General features: G+C 46.0%; 1 protein-coding gene across 2 annotated transcripts in view; it reads right to left on the bottom strand.

The window, feature by feature from the left end:
- Positions 1-490: 490 nt before the first annotated feature.
- OTOA (otoancorin) overlaps positions 491-17,748 on the bottom strand; it is a 185,815-nt gene continuing 168,557 nt past the window's right edge. For both annotated transcript variants that reach the window (XM_078665134.1, XM_078665135.1), the window contains one exon: positions 491-968. In XM_078665134.1, the coding sequence (XP_078521260.1) occupies positions 895-968 (74 nt within the window). In that variant the 3' untranslated portion in view covers positions 491-894. The remainder of the gene's footprint in view (positions 969-17,748) is intronic.

Genomic DNA, 17,748 nt, shown 5'->3' with positions numbered 1-17,748 from the left:
TAAAGTCTGCTCCTTTTCTCAGATACATACCTCACCCCAGTCCAAAATTACTCCAATGTATTGTCTACTGTACAGATGTACAGCACTTATCTTGAAAGGGTTACCAGTAAATGTCCTAAGTCATAGTTTCTGACTTTGTGATCAATGCTGAGTACCCAGAGTTTGCATCTGACCACAGTGAAAAAGAACACAGTCGTTGGTGGATTCTTACAGGCGAACGTTGCGAGGGGGCAAACCAAGCATGGACATGACCTCTTATTGACAACGCTGCTGCTAGACACCGTTATCATCCTCCTAGCAAAAAATGGCTATTTAAGATGGAAGTGACTACACTACTGTGTGCAAATAAGCAAATTAGCCACTTCAGTCCTTTAGAGGCTCTTTCAAACAGCAAGATGCTAAATGATGGTTTAAGTTCATGCATTCCTTTCCATTCATTCTTTTGTTGCACACATGCTGCTTTTTGTAGTGAAGGCAATCAAATATGATGCTTTGTCGCCACCAGGATTTTTATTTTCCGTATTGAGGAACAGGATTGATTGAAATCACATAGGTGATCCTTTCTTAAAACAACAACAGTCAATGATCTTTGATGGTTCAAGAGAGTACCTTGGGAATATCCGTGTTCTGGGCACAAAACAAATGTTCAAGTGGTCCTGGTGGGGTAAAGAAACATCTTACTTAAGACAAAGATACAACTTACTGAACATTTGAACACTCTGGGGTTTCCAAGAAGGCAACGGTAAACCTTCAACTGATGGAAAAATCACACATTCACTAAGGCATTCAAGAAGCCTTTGACAGAATACAAATGTTTGCTGTCAGTCAACACAGTAAAGGTTCAGCACATCTTGCTGGTGATGATAGTCCATAGGGCCAGATTTCCAACAGTCCTTATGCGAATTTAAGCAGACCAATGATACACAATATATAGAGCTGAGCATCAGAGCTCCTGGAGCACAGAGCACCTATGGAAACAAAAAAGACAACTTAATATAGGCAACTTGGCGGAAAGCATTTTATCTAAACTTTTCCATGTGAACTGTGAATAGCTTCTGAAACTTGCATTTTTGGGGCTTTCCATGATCAGTCCAGAATTACTAGAGACATAACAAGAAGAAAATTAAAAGGTCTTTCAAGATGAGCATTCCCAATCATGATCAACATGGCCCAGCTTAAGATCATGTTATGTGCAGCATTACATTACTTAACCGTACCAATGCAACCATGGAACGTGCAGGAGGCTGCGCTGTAGGGAGCACATCGTTAACATTGTTTAACTTTACTAATTATGTACCATCTACCTCAGAAAGTGGCTCTTAAATGCAACACTGGTGCTTTTTAAAGATGATTGTAATGCATTAATTGGGTGCGTGCCAGAAAGGCACCTAAAAAGCTCCAGCTAGTGCAAAAAATACAGTGTGTATGGACTGCAAATGTGTCCCTAATGAGTCTATATCACCTGCATGTTCCCCTTGTTTGTATTATTCCTTCCCAGTCCCAGTCCCAGTCCTACATAAGTGTGATTATCCTCACTCAGAGACAGACACAACTGCAGTTATATAGCCAAGTAGAAGGCTGTTTCCAAACCTGCACCCACATCTTGAGTATTTCCTCCCTTTCCATGAAGGAGCACCACTTCACTTAGCAGCATCCCCCCAGGCGCCACCTGTTTATTTAATCTCCCTTCAGATAATGTAAACCTTTGTAAGTCATGTCAATACGATTTGTTCTTTCCTTTTGTCAGGTTGCATGTCATTACATACTGTTCTTACTTCCTGGTCGTACACATCCAGCTGATATTTGATGCTCTGTCGTGCGATCGACTTCCATGCCTGGATGCAATAGTGGATGCTGCTACCGAGACGCTTGTTGGTGGGCTGTTGTGCAGTTTAGGGGTTTTCCTTCTCTTTGGGCTTCATTACGATACCGATCGGACCGCATTCCCCTGCCCTGTCGAATATGGCTGGACCGCCAAAGGTCTCGTTGGAAGCGGTCGCTTCGACTGCCAGATTATGATGCATCCAGCTAGTACTCTGACCGACAGCTAACATACCACCTACTCCAAAAGTCTTTCTCTGACCGCCGAGTTGGTGGTTGAAGAGGTACAGCAGCTGTAGGGCAGTACAGGGGATACGACCGCCGTTTGAATTACAATGTGGATATCTGATGAACTGACCGTGGCAGTCCGACCATCTGTCTCAAGTCATCAGAAAGGAAGCAAAAGTGGTGAAAACTCAGCCAATTTCCCTACTCCCTGGTGAACTCCAGTGAGGATCCCTTCCTCCGGGTCCCCTTTCACCTCAGCAGCTGCACCGCAATGTGGATGGTCCTGAGGGCAGCGGAATCCAGGTAAGTCCTCATGTGACATGTGTCCCCATTGACTGGACTGTGCACATATCGCCACACTCCAGCAATTGGGTACATGGTGCACTCTGCATGTACACACACAGGTCATGCATTTGTGTACAACTGCACATGTTTCCTGTGCATTTGTACCCACTTGCAGCGACATGTCCGGGGAGCGGGGCACCACCAACGATGTGGCCTCCGTGGTAGCAGCAGTTGCATTGTAATAAGGCAGGCGGAATCGGACCGCATCGGTCGGACGGGCGGCTGACCAGCATCGTAATCAGGCCCTATGCTTGAGCATTCCATTCTGACCACCTCAGGAAGTTATATGCATGCACCATGCTGACTTGCTCCAACATAGCTGCTCTCTGTGAGATTGCAATGTTGGGTTGCTAGGCAGCAAGTTTAAACAAAATCCCTGCCATATCGGAACTGCACGAGAGGCATGGCTGGTTCTAAGTGTATTGGGAAGTGCCATTATATCCCTGCCATTGCGCCCTGATTTCGAAGGATGAGAGGGGCTGGATCTCCTGTTTCCAGACAGACTTGTGGGAAATGATTGAAGCTACAGCGTGCAGCTCAAATCATGCAGCCAACAACCACTGAAGTGCTTGGTGGTGTATACTGACCATGAAAATGACCAAGGGCAAGTGATGAAGAGCAAATATGTATGAGCACTCAGCTTGCTGAGGTAGTGGTGCATTGTTATGACATGCTAGTATGCATAAAGTATGTTCAAGATACTTCTATTCCCAGTATTTGTTTTCTGTGGCCCATCTATTGGGTCATCAGGGGTATTTTGTTGAGGGAATGGAAGGACCCTAGCAAATCCGGATTTCTGTGTTCACCTAATTTATGTCCTGCTGCTTCAAGATGGAGGACTTCAAAGTGTATCCGCAGTTTCCTACGGTCAACTCCATTCTTTTCAGAATATATCATTTGTTTGCCCTGGCTTCAGAGAACGTTTCTTTGCCTGATCCTCTGAAAAAGAAAGTGGAAGGGGCTCTGAAGCATTTGTTTGCGGTTTCCAACCTTTCCATACAGGGACTTACGCTGCTGAGATACTGCTTAATGTTTTCAGCTTGTTTATGAGTGCCTCCAGCGAGTGGAGGGTCATAAGTCTTTGATGGGCCTTATGGAGCTGCTGGTGAGATTCATGCTTTAAACTCCCTTTAATATGTTCTGGTCTTTCAGTGTGGCTTCCGTTGGTTTGTTGGCGCCCAGATGCCACAATTAGATGAAGATGTGCATGACGGATGGTTGTCATTATTTTATATCAATCACCTGTTCTTTTTTGGCCCCAAGATGATTGGGCCTGAGCTGAATTACCTGATATAGACAACAGCGATGAGAAGGATATTGTGCACCTCCTTCCTGTCCCAGGTCTTTCATTCCATAATGTGTCCACACGAGTATCTGACCTGACTTGTTCATATCTTGGCCTGACAAATTTCTGGAGGAGGGGGTTGGCTGAGTTGGCTGACAAGTGCTGCTTCCTTCAGACTCTGCAATAGGACGCAATGTAGACTATATCACCTCCAGAGAGAGATCCTGCTCTTTACATTAACACACAAATAGTGGAGGTTTCAGTGTTTCATAATGACTACAGTGTCACTTGTTTTTTGGGTCATCTTTTATCTCTGGGTTCTAAAGAGTCTGGAATATCAGATGTTGCTCCCTGTGACCCCAGATATGGCACATGGCACAGCCTGCTGGCTGGATCAAGTTAAATTGTACATTGGTGTTTGCTCCCTGGGCTATGGTTGTTCTTAGATGCCAGTCGCTAGGGATGCTGGACCACCTGGGGAGCCTGGAATTGGAGGGTCAATGGCTGCTGATCAAGGCTCACCATTCTTCAAGCTAGAGGAGCTTTGAGCCATTTTAGCTCATCAATGGATCATGTCTCCGTTACTCAGAAATGCTATTCTGTTTTGTATTGGTGCATAAACTCCCAGGATAGCACAAAATGGCCCTTGCTGGACCTTCTGTCCTGGAGGTTCTAGACCATCATGGATGGCCATCTCTTGTCCTTGAGGTCCTTTTATGTCCTGGGCTGGACTACTTCTTAGCATATCAGCTCATCAGAGTTTTGCCCTCTTCAGTCACTCACGCTCTGCTGTAATATATGTTTCAGCTGTTGTCAGTCCTGTTGGGCCTCCCTTGGCTAGATCCTTTGGCACCCCCAACCAGTGCCTTCCTTCCCCAGTTCTGCATGAAGATTTGATGTGTGTACACTTGGGGGTGGATGGCCTATCTTTCTCTTGGCATCCTGGGCTTTCCTTCCATCCTCCTAACAGTTCTACAGAAAATTCAGGGGGGGCAGTAATGCGAATTGATTTAAGATACTCCTCTGATTGCCAGATGGTTCCCTGTCCACCTTCTGAAATCAAATCTAAATTGTATTTAAAGAGGGCGGCTAAACACCAGCGAGGGTATCCAGGCGCTGAGAGCAATGCTGCTTGATGGCTCAGTTGAACAGCCAGGTCTTGAGTCCTTTCCTGAATTCCAGAAGAGAGGAAGCGGTTCAGAGGTGAAAGGGGAAGTTGCTCCAGGATTTTGATGTAAGGTAGGAAGAATGAGCATCTTCCACTGTTGCTTTGACCGATGCGGGGTGGAGTGCGAGGGAGAGGTAAGTGGAGCACAGGTGTCCGAGGATGGGTGGAAGTTCAGGCAGTGGTTCATGTATGCTGGTAGGGGATTGGTAAGGGCTTTGTAGATGTGGATCAACATCTTGAATTGACATCTCCTGAATGTGGAGCCAGTGGAGCTACATGAGGTGGGGGTGGGTGTCTTTTTTGGGGAGGTCAAAGATAAGTTTGGCCACTGAGTTCGGTATGGTCTGAAGTCTCTTCAGGAGGTGATTGGTGACTCCTAAGTATAGTGCGTTGCCGTACTTCAGATTCAACAAGTATGTGAAGAGTGAGGAAGCATGTAGAACGGACTGCGTTTGATCTGGTTTTTCATGGTGAGCTTGCTGTCCAAGATGATGCCAAGGATGCGTGTGTTGTCTGTCGGAGTGGATGCTGGTCCTAGTTCAGAAGACCACCAGTAGTCGTTCCACAGAGAGGTGTTATTCCCAAACAGTAGCACTTCCGTTTTGTCTGTGTTGAGTTTTATAGGCAGTTTTTTTCATCCATTCAGTGATGCCCGTGAACCACATGCAGAAGTGCCTTCGTGGTGGAGCGTCTTCTGATAGTGAGAGGATCAGCTGAGTGTCATCTGCGTAGGATATGATGTTCATTCCATGGGTTCTGATGATGTTAGCCAAGGGGGCCATGTAGATGATGAAGAGGGTAGGGCTGATGGACGAGCCTTGAGGGACGCCACGGATGATGTTCTTGGGTTCTGAGGTGAAGGATGGTAGGTGGAGTCGCTGGGTTCTTTCTCTGAGGAAGGAGATGATCCATTTGAGGGTATCTCCTTGTATTTCAATACGATGAAGCCTCTTGATAAGGGTGTGGTGGGATACGGTGTTGAATGCTGCTGAGAGATCGAGGAGGATCTAGGCTGCTGTTTCTCCCCGATCAAGGAGGGTTCTAATGTCATCCGTGGCACTGATCTGGGCAGTTTAGGTGATGTGATCGGTGCGGAATCTGGATTTGGAGAGGTCCAGAAGATTGTTGATCTCTAGTTGTTCTGTGAGTTGGCGATTGATGGCCTTTTTGAGGGCTTTGGTGAGAAAGGGGAGCAGCTAGATGGGACGGTAATTCTAGAGTTCCCTGGGGTCGGCGGATGGTTTCTTCAGCAGGGGTTTGACTTCAGAGTGTTTCCAAGCTTTGGGGTAGGAGGCTGTGGGTATGGATGAGTTGAAAATGACAGGGGGCTCGCTGCTGATCATCTTGCTCTGGAGGTAGAAAATGGGCTAGGGGTAAGGGCTGTGGGAGCTCCTGAGTGAAGTGAGGTCATGATAGCTGTGGTGTTCTGTGAGGTGAGCTGGTCCCAGGTGGTGAGTAGGTGGTCGGATGTCACAGCGGGGTTAGCCTCCATGGAAGTAAGGAGTGTGAGAGTGTTGGCAGCGGTGGGTTAGGGTTTGACGTTTATATAGATGGTGGAGATCTTGTTATGGAAGAGATCTGTTAGAAAGTTGCAGACTTCCTGAGAAGGAATGATGATGTTTTCAGTGGCTGAGGGGTTGGAGAAATCTCTGACGATGTAGAAGAGTTTTTTGCTGTGCCTGGAGCTGGTTTCAATGTGGTCTGTTAGATCAATACTTTTCGTCTCTTTCAGTAGATGGTGATATTAATTGAGGGCCAGCTTGAAGGTGGCTCAGTCTGAGGGTTCCTTGCTGGTGTGCTATTTCCTTTGAAGTCTCTTGCAGTTGTGTTTCTCAGTTCGTAGTTCCATGGTGTACCAACTGGTTTATTTGGTGGGTCTTTTGAGTTTGGCAGACTTGATCGGTGACTCTGTCAGAGCACTCAATGATCCAGGTGGAGAAGTTCTTGACAGGCTGTCCTAGGTTGGGTGCAGTGTCAGGTCGGGAGGTGTTGAGGGCATCGGTCCACTGGCTCTCTGATACATTATCCCAGCTGCAGTGTGCAGTGCTGGGAGGCTTGGAGGCGGTGCAGGGGGATCCTGTGATGCTAAAGTGGATGATGGTGTGGTCTGTCCAGGTGAGTTCGGTGACATGGCTGTACTTGACTCTGTCACTAGCTGTGAAGATGGTGGTGAGTGTCTTTCCTGTGTAGTGTGTGGGGTCAGTGACTTGTTTGGTGAGGCCAATGTTGTTCGAGGAGGTTGGTGGTGTTGGTGTGGCTGAGGTCGTCGAGGTGAAAATTGATGTCTCTGAGGAAGATGTAGTGTTTGGAGTTGATGGCGAGCATGGGGATTAATTCGGGAATGGTGTTACAGAATATGGGGCCTGGTCCTGTAGGGCTGTAGGTGAGGGTGCCTGTGAATGTAGTTTTGCCATCGATTTGGAGTTGGAAGTTGAGGTGTTCCATGATTGAGGTGATGTTGTCTGTGGTGGTAGTGCAGTGGATGGTTTCTTTGTGGATGATCAGTCCTACTTCTCTGTGGTCTTCTGTCCTTCCTCTGCAGGCTCTCAGTTGTGATCACCTCATAGCCTGGAGGTTGAAAGAGTGGGGTTGCAAAGATATATATGTTCTAAGGAGGTAGTTCTATCCATAAGGAAAACCTGGTGTCTGTTCATGGTTGCTTGCTAAACCAAATACCAGTTCCATTTTGCAGTTTGGTGCAGTGGTCTCGGGCTTCACCCTAGGTGCTCTAACCTTTTTTCACATCTCAGGTTTTCAGACAGAGGGATTTCAAAAGGGTCTCAATTGTTATCCATTCCTAATTTACAGGATTCATGGGATTGTGTTGCTGTCATTGTCCCACTGTCAGTGTACTTGCTTAAAAGTTATCACATTTGCCATTTTGTGGTTTGCACCCATCTTGGCATCTTATTTAGGTCTTACAGGGACTCTACAGTCTTCCCTTTGACTATTTAGATTCTGCGCCCCTGTCTATGCTTTTGGTAAAGGTAGCTTTACTGGTATCTATCACGTAGGCCCATAGATTAGGTTATCCGGTTAGATTTGCTTTTTCTGGACAACTTAGACTTTTTGCTGCTTTGTTAAAGGGTTCCTGTCTCTATCCTGCTATGCCTCCCAGCAGTGCAATGTTTCAGAAAAATTGTGGAATGACCTGGCTCCTGAAATAAAATAAAAATTGAGAACCAGGTCAATTTCAAACGTGCTATAAAAACAGCCCATTTACTAAAATGTCTTTTTCGGGCTCCCCTTTTTTATGCATTCTATCCATTGCTGTTGTGCTAATAAAGGAGCAGCAAACCTGATGTCACTTACCTGTTGGCCCCAGTGACAACACAGAAAGTCACACTCAAACCTTGAGTCAGATAATGAGTAGGGGTGAGGGATAAACTCTGCTCCTCCAGCGGAGTTCGTAAAGTTTTGCCCACTCCACTCTCTGCTTTGAGTGCTGAGTTCGGGAAAAACTGTGTCAACAGCTGCTTATTTTTTCTCACATGTGACCCGCCAACATTAAATTAGCGAGAGAGAAAATCGAGTGCTAGAACACCTTCTCGCGAGATTTCCAAACGGGGGCGGTCACGGTAGGTTGCTACCGTTCACATTGAGAAAGCTGCTGCTCGAGTAGAAGATCTTTTCTGAGCAGGTCAAATGTATACTTGCTGGGAAGAGCTCAATTTCCTGGTATGTAAAATCCAAAAGATTACAAAGCAGTCTGCAGGGTCTGTAAGCCTGTACACAACAGCATAACAGCATTGTTCAGAATTATTTTTTCTATTTTTGACTATTATTCGTCATTTTCTTGTCTGGCTGTATCACTATGTTGACATTTTCTACTGTTTGTCTTCTCATAGATTTGGTATAGGACAAAGCTTGGAGCTACTACAGAGAATTACCTTCCCACACCTTACTGTAACATTTTGACCCAATATGGTCTACTTTGGTTTAGTAAGAGCAGATTTTGTTTCTAAATTTATAAGAGAATGTGCCTTTTACCTCAAAAATATTTTCTCTTTCTTCTGGAAATGCAGAATTTTAGTCTAATGTGCATTATATATTTATATTTTTTCAGATGTTTCTCTAATTTCTAATTTTCAGTAGGGTATGTGTAACTACAAAAACTAACACACGCAATGAGTTTTAAATCCATAACGTAGGATGCCACCTGATGCTCCATTAATAGAGTAGGTAGTTTTGTGCAGCACATAAATTACTCACACACAATTTAAAATCACGTTTTAGTGAAGAGTTGTCATGCTATCCAAACTTTTAGGTGACAGTACAAAAAGCAAAAACAGGTCCAAACTTCTCAAATTTAAATGAAAATGTTGTTTAGCTAGAGGGCTACAAATAGCAACTTATTGTAAAGAACAAAAACACTTTGAAGTGCAGAGAATCTATCCGAATTCTAAAATACGTATTTCCCTTCCCATGAAAAAACAGGATCACACAGAGACATAACTCTTTTGGCTAGCTGAAGGCTATTTCACTGTTGGTTCATTTTTATGCTTCCAGACTCGGATATTAGAATGCTAGGAAAATAGACCAGATGTGTGGTGATCGAATTATTGTACAACCCTACATTTCCGCGTATTTAAATTATGTGTCAAAACGGCATTATGTCCAAGAAAGTACCACCAACAAAAGGCCTGAGGTATCAAACAACAAAAAGTGAAGCCATGCTAGCAATACCATAGGTGTAATATCACCACTTTATTTACCGCCCGTTTTAACGGCTTTTTTTGCGCTTGAACTCCTGAGCAAATTCAGCACCTCCGAAAGACAATAAAGATATTAATGAATCATGGTAGCACACTACTCCAGATAAGCGTGTTTAAGGAGCGAAATCAAAACAAACTCTGTATTTTCTGATTATTTATCAATATATACCTCACTTATGTTGACAGAAAATAAAAACAAAAAATGCTAAATTCATCAGAGTAGTAGAAATCTTGTAAGCGTAGAAAGGAGAAAGGGGTAAGCATAGAATGGTAAATGCCCTTCAGTGAAAGCTACATTCCCAATCAGTTGTATTTGTTACTGGCTTGATTCTCTCTTTCTGCCTGTATATCACTGTAAGAAAATCCCATTTTGATGCTAAGCCTTTAAAGAAACATTTGTGTATTCTTAACACCGAATTTAAAATGACAGTGATCTGAATTTCGCTTATATATGACTTTATTTTTTCCCTTTAAAAAAAGAAATCATAGTTCTTACACTATTCATAAACTGCCAAGTTCTTGTATGGTTAAAAAGATGAGGCGTGTTGGCCAAATTAATAGTTATGCCCTAATTCGACAATGATGTCAATAAGAATATCTTATAATAAAAGGCACATTTAATAGTTCACCCCACAATTGGGTATACGATATCGGGGCGGGGTTCTGTAACTTGTGCATGATTCCTATCCAGTCCTTTGTTGTAGTCAGTTAAACAAGTCCAACAGCCCTTGATCTGGCTTAGGCATGTCTGATGTTTTTGTGGGACTAGGTCAGAAAACTTACAGCATCTGGTATCATCTACTGGGACTGGCCAAACCAGATGCCTCGCTATTAATAAATCGAGCAGACTAGTATTAAAATCTATACGTAAAGGTTGCAGCACGAGCGCAGTGCCCCCAAAAATAATAAAATCCTAGGAAAGCATGGCCATCCTCCTTCCCCCTTCTGATGGGTCTGGTCTGACTTCAATGAGTATTAGATCCCAATCAGAGGCAAAAAATCCTTCATTTAGTAGCCTCACTGTGAGGAGCTACATCAATCATGCGTGAATTCCCATATTTCCTACTTGTTTGGCTCTTGTGTCCAAGTGTTGGGGAGAGGAGTTGACCTAACGGCTAGGGTGGTCGACCTCGAATCTGGGGAACCGGGTACGAGTCTCGGCAATGACGCTGAACATCCTGTGATTCTGGGCAAATCACTTAGGGGCAGATTTACAAGCCCCTTGCGCCTCTTTGCGCTGCAATTGCGTCACTTTTTTTGAAGCAACGGCGGTGCAAGCAATGCGCCCAATTTACAACGTGACGCATCTAGGAGATGCGTCACGTTGTAAAGCCCTGCGCCATAAGGAGGCGTTCCGGCGCAGGGGGGGGCGTTCCTGCGCAGGAACGCCTCCTAAAAGTGGCTGCGTCAAAACCCTGCGCCTGCTTGAAGCAGGCGTAAGGCTTGACGCAGCATTGGACAGATAGGGCACTCCCGAGCCTTGCTGGAGCTTCATCGCGCTTGCGACGCAACTCCAGCAATGCGCCACCTTTACGGCACAGATGCGTCACGCATCTGTGCCGTTTTTGCCCCATGGTGCGCCGCATTGTAAATGCGGCGCACCATGGGTGGCGGAGCTGCGGTGCACAATAACTGGCGCATCCCTGGGGATGCGCCAGTTATTGTAAATCTGCCCCACTATCTCCCCGTGCCTAACAAAAATGAATGAGTCCTCATGTAACATAACTGGTGCTATGTAAAGCGCTCTGACACCCGATACCGGGTCAAGTTTGTGCTATATAAAACTCAGTTAAAAAAAAAAGTGTAGAGGGGAGGAGCCTAGCTCGAGGACGGAATGGCGGCCTTTTAGCTCGGCTCCGTCGGCCCTCCGGCTGACCTCGACTATCCTGCAATATATCCTGCACTGCTACGATACTTCAATACAGAATTTGAAATTTAAAGATCCACTCTTACTCACCGTCTGGTCCGGAGGTTCCTGTGTGCTGTGGGTCCGCAGCTGTGCCCTCGGTGAGATTGGGGCCTCCGGGCACCCGAGACCGGGACCTCGCCTGCGGGACCCGACCGGCGGAGAAGAGATTGCCGGCTCCGGCCGCGAAAGTGAGCCACTGGTGGGAACCATTATGCGTGTGCCCCGGAGATCCTGAACCGGCCCCGACGACTGGGCCGTGCGGCTGGAGGGGGACGAGATGTGTTGGGGGCTGACCGTGTGAAGGGGTCCCTTCGCCTTTGTCCTGTCCGGCGGCCCTGAACCCCGCGACTGGCTCTCGCCTGTGGGGCCTGCCACTGTTCGGAGGGGACCCCCCCCCCATCGGGCGCTCGCCCATCCTGTGCCGGTGAGGCCGTTGTTGGGAGCCTCCGGAGGTCTGCAAAGTCCTCCATTTGGGAACTGTTTGGGGGCCCACGGTGGAGTGTGGGGCGGCGAAACTCACAAGATGGCTACCGACAACGTGGGGGATGCTCCGCTCTGCATCGGCGCTCCCTACCGTACGGATTGTGCGGAGGCCTGGGTGTGTCCTCGAGCGCCCACGCCCAGAGATGTCCTGGACGCCTTGATGTCATTGTACGCTGTCTTGGCCCCCGGTGCCTCTGCCGACCCCATGCGGCTCGCCGCCATTTTGGGCCGCCGCTCTTCCATGCACCCCCATCGTCTTGATGCCGCCATTGCTTCGCCCCCTTCGGCTGCGCCAGGAGTTGCTGTTGTTATTCTTCGGCCGACTGATGGGCCGGTGACTTTTGATCCTCTGCCTCCTCACCGCCTGGATTTCGAGGACTTCCATACGCCGCGGAGATCTACTCCTCCCCGGGTACCTGGGACTTATGGTGGGCCGCTGTTTGATCCCGCTTCGTTGGATTCGAACTTTTGTCCTGGAGGGGTACCTTTGAATTGTCGAATTGCGCATCTGGACTCCGGCTCGCCTTTGCTTGCCCTGTCGTTGCTACTACAATTGACTTGCTTTATTGACTTTTTGTATTCCCTCCGTACGAAGGCTCTCCCTGATTTATATCACTGCCGTGACTCTGGACAATATTACGATTATTTTGTGCTGAGTGGTCCGCTCCTCATTCTCCTTTATTGGGTTGGTTTCGTGGTCAGGAGGGGTTGGGGGTGAGTTGTACGACATGATAGTTTGCTGGTTTACCTGCCCGTTGCACTGATGTATGTACTCCCTGATACGGTGAATCGTTACAATCTCTTCCTCCTCCCCCTCCCTGTGATTTTTGCTGTATGTGAAGATGTAGTGTTGACTTGATGCTTATTCATTCGTTGGTCGGGAGAGGGTCGCCGCCGAATGTGTTTGCTCATTTCCTCTGGCTCCTCCCTCACATTTATTTTTGTTTTGTATTTCTTCTCCTTCTCTTTTTGTCTTCTTCCTCTACTTTCTTTTTTCACTATATTTCGGGTTTCGGATTAGGGCGACAGGCACGCTGTTTGGAGGGTAGGCCGTAGCCTTCTGCAGGGGTGCGGGGTGGGACGGGTGGGTGGGGTCTTTCAGATGTTTTCTTTTGGTTCTATGGCCCTTTTCTATTCCTTTATAGCGGTGCCGCTTCTGTCCTCGCTTCTCAGGCATGAGTGGGTTGGGGTCTGTTGCTATGCCACTTTTATCGGTTTCGATGCTTCGTCGCTACTGCCATGCCCTTCTTTTCGCCAGCTCTCCACTTTCTTCTGTACTATTAGCCGCGGGTTGCCTGGCCCGGGGTGGCGCCCATCTTGCACGATTGTGTTTTTCCTTTTATATTTCTTTGTTTTGTTCTTTCTCCTTCCTTTCCTCCCCCTTTCTGGTTTCTTCCCCTTTGTTTCCCCCCCTATTTTCCCCCCTTCCCTTTCCCTATCCCTTTCCCCCCCCCCCCCCTCCCCCCCCCTCCCCCTTTTTCCCAGGCTCGTATTGTTAGAAGTGGGTTCGGTTCGTACAGTTTATCCGTTCCCCCTGCCTCTGTTAGCGTGTTATTGGGTGGGGGACATAAGATCTTGGTAGCACTTGTATGCTTCTCCACTATATTTTACGTTTGTTTTGTGCTGCGATCGACTCGTGCCCTTACATCCTCCTCCCCCCCCAAACCCCCCCCCCCTTCTTTCGTTTCAGCATGGGTGTATTCCTGTTTCTGGGTTATCCCTTGTTTGTGAGTCAGTCATGAGCCTTGTCCCCTTATAAAATGGACCTCATTGATCCTGATATTGGGCCGTTATTGCCGCTTATCCCATTTCTAGCATTGTTTAATTATGTTTGCTTGCCTGCCAACTGGCCTAGTGTCGCTTATTTTGAATTTTATGATCGTCTTTGACTTGTGGCCGGCCAGATTGGTTGTAGGCCCGCACATGTTTATCCTAATAATGCAAATAAAGGTCTTAAAAAAAATAAAAAAAAGTGTACAAAAGTAGTTCACCTCCATTGCAGTCACTCTAGTAAATTGTGTGAAGCCTGGCTGTTCCAGACCTGGCCCAGGTAATGTAACTTAATTGTATTTATATAGCACTTACTACCCCTGATGAGGCGTTGACGTGCTTTTTGGCGACTAGCCCATAACTACGGAATCCAAAAGATTAGTGGTGTATTAGTATAGTGAAATATAAGTTGTTAATTTGAGCGGTGGACATGTCTGCTTTGTTTTGTAGATTTATATAGCGCGTTTATCACCCGTGAGGGTATCCAGGTGCTGTCCATGTGCATGGGAAGATTACGTGATTTGCCCAGAATCACTGGATGTTGCGCCGATGCCAAGACTCGAACTCTGATCCCCCGCTCCTGAGGCAGCAGCTGTGGCTGCTGCTCCACAACATAGAGGAGGGAAGAGTCTGGATAGTGTTTGGGAGATCATATATTTTTTTTATTGTTGCAGTTTTACATAGCACGAACTTGACCCGAAGGTATCAGAGCGCTTTACATGAGCAGCAGTTGCACTACAGACGGACAGATACATTTTTTTTTTTATTAGTTAAATGAGATTTGGGATCAGTCAAAGGAGGGATACAGAAGGGAAGAAACTAGGAAGTGTTATTTTGGAGATCATAGTGGGGACATGAGGTTTTGGGTGGGTCAAGGAAGGGTAGCTGGGAATCATATTTGTATTCAACTTGCATGGAGTGAAAAACACATTTTAGGAAGATTAACTTTGCCTGCCACTGGGAGCAGTGTATCTGGTTTGTAACATCGCATAAAGAGATCAAAGAGCCATTCACAAGTAACTCGACTACACAGAGTTTTTTTTCCAGCGCACACAGACATCTGCATGCAGAACCTAAAGTTCTGTCTAATTGAGGAGATGTGGCCTAATGGCTAGAGCTGCCGACTTTGGAACTGGGGAATCAGATTCAAAACTCGACTTTATGTCAACAGCATGTGATCCTGATCAAATCACTTACATTTTGCAGTGCCTAAAACATAAATGTATAACATATTTTGGTGCTCATGTGAAGCGCTCGAATGCACTCAGGCCAGGGTTGTACTTTTTAAAATAAAAAACGATAATTTTACCAAAGTTTAAATCGAAAAACCGAATGGTTACAAGTTTTGCCCTTTTAACCAACAATTGTCAGTACACAGTATATACCAGGATCAACGTCTTGGTGAGTCATCCACATGTAATACTTTTTTTTGTGTAAAATGCCTGGCTTAGAAAGATCGCAGGAATTTGTCCAGCCACGGTGCTAATGACAGCAGATGGTTAACGCTAATGTGTTCATAAAACATCCCAGTGTGAAGGGCACTGTAAACCCTCCTTCATTCCTGGTCTAGCCTCTCACCCCAGTCACGCTAAAAAGACCCAACAGGACACAAAATGTTTTCCTTCCCCTAGTACAAATGCCCCCAGTGACTTACTTCCATTAAAACACTAGGCCCAATTCTTTCATGAGTCACAGTTTTATTTTCATTTTTGAACTTTTCAGGGGTAATTGGTTAAAAAAAAAAATTGTTGGAAATGTGACTTGGACTTGATGATCTTTAGTCTCATAACTACTGAAATTGCTTTTGCCAGCATTATCCAGCGCCCCCTTACGGTAAGGCTGAGCTACTAGAAGGTTCACCTTAGATACAGGAATGTCAGCCTGACCATTATATATATATATATATATATATATATATATATATATATATATATATATATATATATATATATATATATACACACACATATATACACACATATATACACACACCTTTTTTTTGGGGGGGGGGGGGGGGGGGGTTATAAAGCGCGACTCGACCCGAAGATATCAAAGCGCTTTACATGAGCACCAGTTGCATTACAGGCACACGTTAATTTTATTTTTGTTAGGCACGGGGAGATTAAGTGATTTGCCCAGAATCACAGGATGTCGAGCGTCCCTACCGAGACTCGAACCCAGTTCCCCAGCTTCGAGGACTGCTCCAGCCGTTAGCCACATCCATTCCCCACTTCCCACAGTTACCGTCAACTTCTTGGACTAACCAAGGACATTGTCTCTTATAAAATAATAATAGTAATCCGTGTGCCAGGGTTTTCGCTTTCCTTGGAAAAGAGAAACGTTTGTTTACACTGCCCTTTGCACGTTATTCGACCAGCACTACTGTTATATATGTAAGAAATACTGAGTGAATGTCTCAAGAGTGAAACTGGTTAGATGCACAGTTGTTTCAAACCTGGCAGTCCAATGGGCACGTGGGGGTGATATTACCTTCTCTAGATGCGAACACGGAAATATTTGTTAATCGCACAAAAAGTACGCAAGTCCGGGCTACATAACCTGCTCCCAACCATATATTCATCAAACCAGTCAAATGTCTCTATGCTAGAAAATGGTTAAAAAACACAAAAGTGAGACATTTTTGCCCACTGCAGTGTGGCTCCTGGTAAGAGCATCCGACCACCATCATAAAAAGTAGCAGTTTTCTGTTTGGTGAATCAGCATTATTTTTGTGGAATTTCCACTTTTGTGGGTGAAACTTAATTCTCTTTACCTTTCCTTGGACGCTGCTTGTCTATTCCCATTTTGCACATGAAAATGAGGTGTTCTTGCAGTTCAAGCCTTTGCTTATATGTCAGAATATCGCTAGCAAAAATATCTTCTGACAGAAATATTGCATGGCAAATATCGTTAACAAAAAGATCTGCACCATTAGACTGGGTTTTCTAAGAGTACCTCCACTTAAAAAAATGTTTTAAATCTTTTTACAAGTTATATAGGATACAGTCATTTTGCTGGATAACAGAGCGGCGCTGAGACAGATCTCTGTTCCGTGTACAGTGGTGGAAATTATAACAGCAAATGTGAGCATATATCCATTTTATTAAACACATTTTTATTGAGTTATAAAAACATAATCACAGTAAATAACCCGTATAGGGCTGCAAAAGGACAAACTGCATTCGAGAATAGAAATTAGCAGGATGCCAAACTTCCACATTAAGTCATCAACATCTGGGAAAAGTCCCTCCTGACGGGGAGTAATGTGACCTGAAATGGGGCTACCCCACCCTCTGTCCTGCAGTATGAATCAGTGAGATCTACTAGTTGGTACCTCTCCGGACACCATCCATAACATGTAACTCTAACAAACCTACCCCCAACCTTAACTAACCCCTCCTCCCCCACCTCCCCCTAGGCATGCCAATGGGTCAATAATGCTTCGCTGTTTGATCAGTGGGCAGGACAGTGATGCTCTGTGTCCTGTATATCCCAGCCCTCAAGTTTCGGTGTCAGGGTACAGATGTTCCCCCAAGGTCATCCCGCCCTATCCGCGCTCTGCTCTCTAGTCTGTCAGTGCCTCCCGAAGTCAGTCGTCTGTTGCAGGAATTATGCATATATCCATCAAGCAGTGGGGAGTGAAGGGTCTCGGCCCCTAGGTCCACACGCAGCTAGAATGATGACACATACACATAGTATTTGGTACTGGTTACTGGCCCAGGGAAGTGCGCCGGCCCCTTTTATTAGCAGGGTCACCTGACCGGTGTCGCCAATGATGGGTGGGTGTAGGGTGTCTGTACAGCACATTTCTGGAACACTAGAACGTGTCCAACAGGACACTACCGGGAAAACAAACGAGCTGGCAGCAACTGGGATCTAGGGGAGAAGGGGCGAGTACTAGAGGGGAGGCCGGACTGTCATTGCAGTATTGCTAAGGGAGTGGGGAGGGAACGAGAGTAGAAGACAAGGGGATGATGGTTAGCCCGGCAGCTTGGTGATGGCTCCTGGGTGGTGCCCAACATGT

Source organism: Lissotriton helveticus, chromosome 10 (genome assembly GCF_964261635.1).
Source record: "Lissotriton helveticus chromosome 10, aLisHel1.1, whole genome shotgun sequence".
Taxonomy (NCBI): Eukaryota; Metazoa; Chordata; class Amphibia; order Caudata; family Salamandridae; genus Lissotriton; species Lissotriton helveticus.
This window is presented reverse-complemented; position numbering and strand designations above follow the sequence as displayed.